Source organism: Varanus komodoensis, unplaced genomic scaffold (genome assembly GCF_004798865.1).
Source record: "Varanus komodoensis strain SLA01 unplaced genomic scaffold, ASM479886v1 scaffold33, whole genome shotgun sequence".
In the NCBI taxonomy this organism is placed as follows: Eukaryota; Metazoa; Chordata; class Lepidosauria; order Squamata; family Varanidae; genus Varanus; species Varanus komodoensis.
Genome location: NW_025335817.1, coordinates 10,883,010 through 10,889,330, shown reverse-complemented (window position 1 = coordinate 10,889,330; position 6,321 = coordinate 10,883,010). Strand labels below are relative to the sequence as shown.

Genomic DNA, 6,321 nt, shown 5'->3' with positions numbered 1-6,321 from the left:
AGGGCCATGTAATTACGAACACCCAGGGAATAAGGAACCTCAAGCCTGTACAGGCATCCCATCTGGCCCATGCTGGCCAGGGACCAAATGCTGTCTGTTCATCCACTGACATTATTTGGCTGGGTGGAAGGACAAGTGCCCTCACAACAGCCCCCCCACCTCCATCCCACCTCTTCAGCAGCCGTAACCTATTGTGAAGTTTATATAAGCTGCACTGGTATAAATCAGGGCTAAGACTAAGCAAGTCTTCTGTTAACCTAGTGTCTAAAGGCTGGTTAGCATTAGCTAGGACCAATATAAGCCACCCCTGGGCAACATCAGGAGGACTAGGACCCATTTCCCCCCTCCCCATTTCAAAGGGGCAAAGGAAATTAAAAAAAAAAGTGTCCATAGTAGCTACAAAGCAACCAAACGGTCGAAAATAGATTGTTGCCAAGTAATTTTCAACAATTTGGGCATCCTAGAGCAAATGTAGATGCCATTTTTCTTCTGATTCACAAAAATAGTAATAATAATCTGGGGATTATGTGGTGTGCATACTGCCCACCCCTTGGATGTGCTTAAGGCTTCAGTGGGCATACCTGCATGGAAGACAGCAACTGGATAAAGGAAGCACATGAATGGTGCCCTGTTCCTAACCCCTTTCCTTTGGCTAGGAGATGGGCCACAGGGCATCTTGGCTGGTTCTACAGACTGGTTCTACCATTAGCTCCTTGGTATATGCTACATATCGTGGCAGAACTTCAATAATTCATAACAGATGAGCCTTCCTAAGCTCAATTTTAAATACACTTGCTTAAAATGAGCTGGATTTGGAGCAAGTCCAAATTGGTACATTTTAAGTTTTCACACACTCCAAGGATTAGGTCATTTTATAATTCTCCGATATCCCCAGGATCACAACCAGGTCCAAAGGTCTACTTACTCACTTGTCTGCTCCTACATATATACAACTCTTTCCACCAAAACCTGCTTGGCAGTTCTGAAACGCTGAGCATTTGAGCTGTAACAGCATCCCTGGAATTGTAACATAAACCAAGATGCCCTGGAAAACTTTATTTTCTGGGGCCTCTGGCACCCACCATGCTGCTCCATTGTTCCAGGGTCTGAAGAAAGCCACAGCAGGAGCCCTTCTTAACTTCTGCCAAGGAAGGTTTAGCAAGGAAGAGAGGGAAGCTACTCTAGTGACGCGCTGAAAAATGAGAAGCTGAACTTGAAATTCAGAGCATGTTGAGCTTCATTCATAGGTTGGGATTTACAAACCAAAGAAATGTGTATTTCATTGCAGAGTCACAAGGATGGTAGCCAATTTGGAGAGGATGCCATAGGAGGTGAGTTTGAGGGAGCAAGGTCTTTTCAGCCTAGAAGAGAGGAGACTCAGGGGGATCTTATAGCAACATATAGGTATGAGAGGGGGGCCACATGGTAGAGGGTCATGACCTGTTCTCCCCCGTGGTGGAGGGAAGGATGCAGTCCAATGGGGCAAAGCTCAAGGAACTGGATTTCAGGTTGGTTATCAGGAAGTACTTCCTGGCTATTAGGACCACTAGGATATGGAATGGGCCTCCACAGGAGGTGGGGGGGAGGTCCATCAGTGAGGGTGTTCAAGGAAAGATTGGACACCCACATGTTGGGTATTATGTGAGTGAAGCCAGCTAGCGCTAGGGGGTCAGACTAGATGGTCCAAGAAACCCGTTTCTGACTTCCTATGTTTCTATGTTTTCTGCATTCCAAGATTCTAAATTTCAGAGGAGCCACTTCTGTGGCTCTGAACACCCCAGCAGTATTGTGGGTGCCAGGAGCTTTGGGAAATTTTGACCATTCACTTCTGTGGCTCCCTATCTGGGGAAAGTTTTCATGGGTTCTACCTGGGGTTACCTTGAGCCAAGTGACATGAAAAGAAGCCGTAACATGTTTGCCATTCCAGTCTTATAAAGCGTTTTCCCCTTCTCATCTATTGGCTCTTCCTGGGACTGAAAGCAGAGGTCAAAAAGCAGAGATCATAAGTTGTTTTAATACTGTGAGTTTTTACTTCACACTGTGTCCAGCTGGGAAGCCACCGTCACAACCGTCACAATTTTCCTATGACTTCTTATTCTTTTGTGCCGAGTCAGTTGCTTCCAGGTCTCAAACAGTGCCCTTCTCGAAGCTCCTCTGGTTAGGTTTGTCTTACTGAAAGCCACACAGTGCCCCTCATGCCACACTCACCTCCCCCCTTTAAAGGGGCAGCCCACATTTGTTCTCATTTTAAAGGTTGTCCTTTCTTTCCCCTTCCCAATGTTCTGCCTCTTCATGGCACTTCAACCAAATGAGACATCAGCCTGACAATACAGAGCATTTGAGGGGAGACTCAGAGCATGGTTAACAGAGCAGGATGATAAAAATCCTTGTGACTTTTTCAGTCCACAAAAGGTGAGAAAGACACTGGGCTCATTGAAAGACTTGCTCCTCTGTAAGTCACAGCATGTTATATGCATATTACAAAGTGTGGTGGTGGGGGAGGGGAGGTGTATTTAGGCACCTGGTCTCCGATATCTGGAATCCTGAGAAATTTTACAAATAGGAAAAGAGACTCCAGCCATGCCGAGTTTGTGCACTTGAAGGTGGCATCGCACAAACAGTCCTGCTTTCATTGCTGTTGAACAAAAAACATGCTTCTAGCCCTTATGGCTTGAAAATACACTTGAACATGTGTGGGCAGAGTATGCTTGGCAGTTTCCAGGGATATTTAATAAGCCATTAGGTTTAGAGTCATGGGGCAGGACAAGAAAAGCAGAATACAGTATGCCTAAGTGGGCACATCTACCCAATTTGCAACTTCCTGAAAAAGACTCAGCTTTCTTGGTGCTGAATTTGGATCATACTTCTAATTTTTTAAAAAATCATACTTCTAATTTTTTTAAAAATGTAGACTATACACAGATCTGCCTTTCACCTATACCACAGCTAGATTACAAAACGTGTATCCGTTTTCAGCCAGTTTAACTACAGTGGCTCCCTTCAAAGGATCCTGAAAATTGAACGTCCAGGAGAGAACCATCTACTTTGTGAGACAGCTCTAGCCCCAAACTACAGTTCCCAGAACAATCCAGAGAAAGGGACTGAAAACCAGCTTAAGTCTGCAGTATCTATTCATGCCCTGAGGGAAAACAAAACTGGACCTGTAAAAGCAAGAGCCCCATCACACAAAATGTTCCTTAAAGTGCAGTGCTAGGAAGCCATGAGAAGTCAAGGCTGGCCAGGTATGAAGTTGCAAGGAGAGTGACTAGGCTGCTGCATATTCCCTAAAAGCAAGACTGAGATGTGGGGAGGGAAGACAGCATGCGGAGACAGAAAGACCCCCATTTTTGCATAGCTGCTAGCTCCACCTGGGGAAGTGGGGTAACACTGTTCCTCTGACACTCTGACCCACATGGGGGATGGCATCTTTATCAATGGCAAGGCAGGGAGAAAATGTCAGAACAGCAAATGCCCCGTGTCTAAGGGAGAAGGTCAAAAAGGACGAAGAGAAACTGGTCCACTCTCCACTCTGTGGTTCCCACACCGAAGGAACCTACTCGTCACAGCCCAAAAGCTCCACACGCAATGTGATGCGGTTGTGCCAGGATTCGGGCAAGATGCGCACAAACCGTGCATAGAAGGGCACATCAAACACGTTCTTCTTGTGCGAGTAATTGTCGTGGTTGCCTTCAAATACCTGTGTTGGGAGGAGACAGAGATGCATTAGAAGGTGCAAAGGGTAACAAGAGAAGCAAAAAAGCAATTGGAGAGTCATGACCATAGAGGGAGGAAGGGAGGTCAACCTACCTTGTAGGATTGTGGTAAGAATTAACTGTTTTGTTTTTTTCAGGACAGATAAAGTGCTATTAAAACTCAATGTGGCCCTGCAGCTGGGAAAACCAGGTTGCAATGTCCATTGAGCACCAACATCAGTGGATGGAGCAATTGTAATTGCTAGAATCAAACCCTAATAGGTTTGTTGTGAGGTTATATTATTCCTTCCTCCCCTCATCGCAGAGCTTCTTGGAGATAAAGGGCTTCCTATATGCCAGAAAGAACATTGTGATGAGGGGAAGCCCTGCTTCATCCCATCCATTGGCCAGAGAAGCAGCTGTGGGGAGCCTGCTTCCCTTCCCTGCCAGAAGGCGCTCTTAGCACCTGTATCAGCTTCCCTGGGACTGCAGAGCAGAAGTGAAGTAACCTGTAGCCCCTGGCCTGCTTCACAAAGGAAGCATCTCAGCTCAGGGGAGATCACCTGGCCCTGCCCACTGGCCAGAGGACCAAGAGCTGCTGGGGTGAAAATGGGCTATTTGGAGGGCTGCATTATGATTGTCTGTCCTTTAGAAGCATCTGGCTGAAAGGTAGAGAATAACTCTTCAGAATAAATCTGCAGACACCTGTTTAGAACCATAAAACTACACACCTGCACGACTACTAAGAGGACCCTGGGGGTGTGCACTCTGGGGCTATTTTGTTTTTAAAACTCATGAAATTAATGAATATAATGTAATGTAAGTCTGGGTTGTTAAAACCTGCAGTACCGATGTCAGTCACCGGGGGCAGACATCCATAACCAGCTTTGCACTGCACACTGTACATGCCTTCGCTCACTTAAAGCCAGAGGAAAGCAGCAGGCTGAAGGGCATGCTGACATGCCTGCCCTTCCCCCTGCAGTGCTCCCCATTGTGCCTCAGTGAAACGGACTGGACAGAACCCACCCTAAAGGGGCTACAGGGATGCATCTGGCAGATGCTACATCCAGGGCTACAGGCAGCCATGGCATCTTTAATTGATTAATTAGATTTCTATCCCACCTTTTTCTTTTTAAGAACTCAAAGTGGCTTACATCATTGCTTCATGGCTGAGCAGGAATTAGAACCCAGACTGCTGGAGTTAACCACACCACCCCACCCCACCCCACACCACTGGCTTCTTAATGGTGGGCTCAGAGTGTCCAGTTCTCTGGCAGCTGTGTAGGTTTGTTTGAAGGCTTCAGTTTAGCGAACCACTGTGAAGACCTAGAGATCAAGTTCTATGCCTACTCCCTCCCACTGATGTGGAACAACAGCCCCCACCCCCAGGAGAAATGGAATGGACAGACCCCTCCCTCAGGAACTACAGGGGTGCAGCATGACAGAGGCCATGTCTGTTGCTACCAGCACACAGCACAGGCATGTGTCCAATGCTGACAGTTGGGTGTGTTTTCCCACAGTCTTTGTGTTTTTTTTATCAGCACATGGGCACCCTTAGCAATCACAGAACAAAGTACACAGAAGCATTTTAAGGAGAAGCAGCCCCGTAAAGCAAGAGCATTCTGCAGACAGGCTCAATTTCTGTACTTGCGGGAGCCTACAGCGACGGCAACGAGAAATGTGAGCTGCGCATCTATCCCACCGAAAATTTGTCCAAACCTACCTTGGTGTTGTTGGTCCTGCTGTCCTTCAAAAGGGTCCAGGACCGTCCATCATCACTATAGGCCACTTTGTAGGCTGCCACGTACTGAATGTGCCCAAAGTCACGAGCCCCCTGGGTGATAATCCCAGCCACCTTCTTCTGATTCTGAAGATCAATCTAGAGGAAGCAAAAGCATTGGCTTGATGGGTATAAATAAGGGGTGTGGGGAGCTCCAGTAGGACCCTTTGCTCCTTAAACAACAGGGGTGATGCGTCCAATTATTTATCTTTATTTGCAAGATTTATATATTTAACAAGATTCCTGAGTGACAAAAAAGAAAAATGTGTTGGAGTGTAACTTCTGTCATCCCCAACCAGCACTAGCCATGCTGCTTAGAGGTGATGAGCGGGCCACAGTCTAAGTCATCTAGGTCAGAAAAGGTGGCGTGAACTCATTCAAAGCTAAAAGTTCCACTGAATCCATAAAATTAAACGTGGGGTTTGGGAAAGGCCTGTTGTTGTTAGTTGCGAAGTTGTGTCCAACCCATCGCGACCCCATGGACCACATTCCTCCAGGCCTTCCTGTCCTCCACCATCCCCCAGAGTCCACTTAAGCTCACACCAACTGCTTCAGCAACTCCATCCAGCCACCTCATCCTCTGCCATCCCCTTCTTCTCTTGCCATCTATTGTTCCCAGCATTAGGCTCTTCTCCAGGGAGTCCTTCCTTCTCATTAGGTGGCCAAAGTATTTGAGTTTCATCTTCAGGATCTGATCTTCCAAAGAGCAGTCACGGTTGATCTCCTCTAGGACTGACCAGTTTGATCGCCTTGTGGTCCAAGGGACTCGCAGGAGTCTCCTCCAGCACCACAATTCAAAGGCCTCAATTCTTCGGCGCTCAGCCTTCCTTATGGTCCAGCTTTCACAAC

General features: G+C 47.0%; 1 protein-coding gene across 2 annotated transcripts in view; it reads right to left on the bottom strand.

Moving 5' to 3' along the window:
* Positions 1–2,007: 2,007 nt before the first annotated feature.
* The window catches only part of MFGE8 (milk fat globule EGF and factor V/VIII domain containing), a 31,292-nt gene continuing 26,978 nt past the window's right edge, over positions 2,008–6,321 (bottom strand). For both annotated transcript variants that reach the window (XM_044438815.1, XM_044438816.1), the window contains exons 9-10: positions 5,416–5,571; positions 2,008–3,697 (exon numbers count right to left, since the gene is read on the bottom strand). In XM_044438815.1, the coding sequence (XP_044294750.1) occupies positions 3,554–3,697; positions 5,416–5,571 (300 nt within the window). In that variant the 3' untranslated portion in view covers positions 2,008–3,553. The remainder of the gene's footprint in view (positions 3,698–5,415; positions 5,572–6,321) is intronic.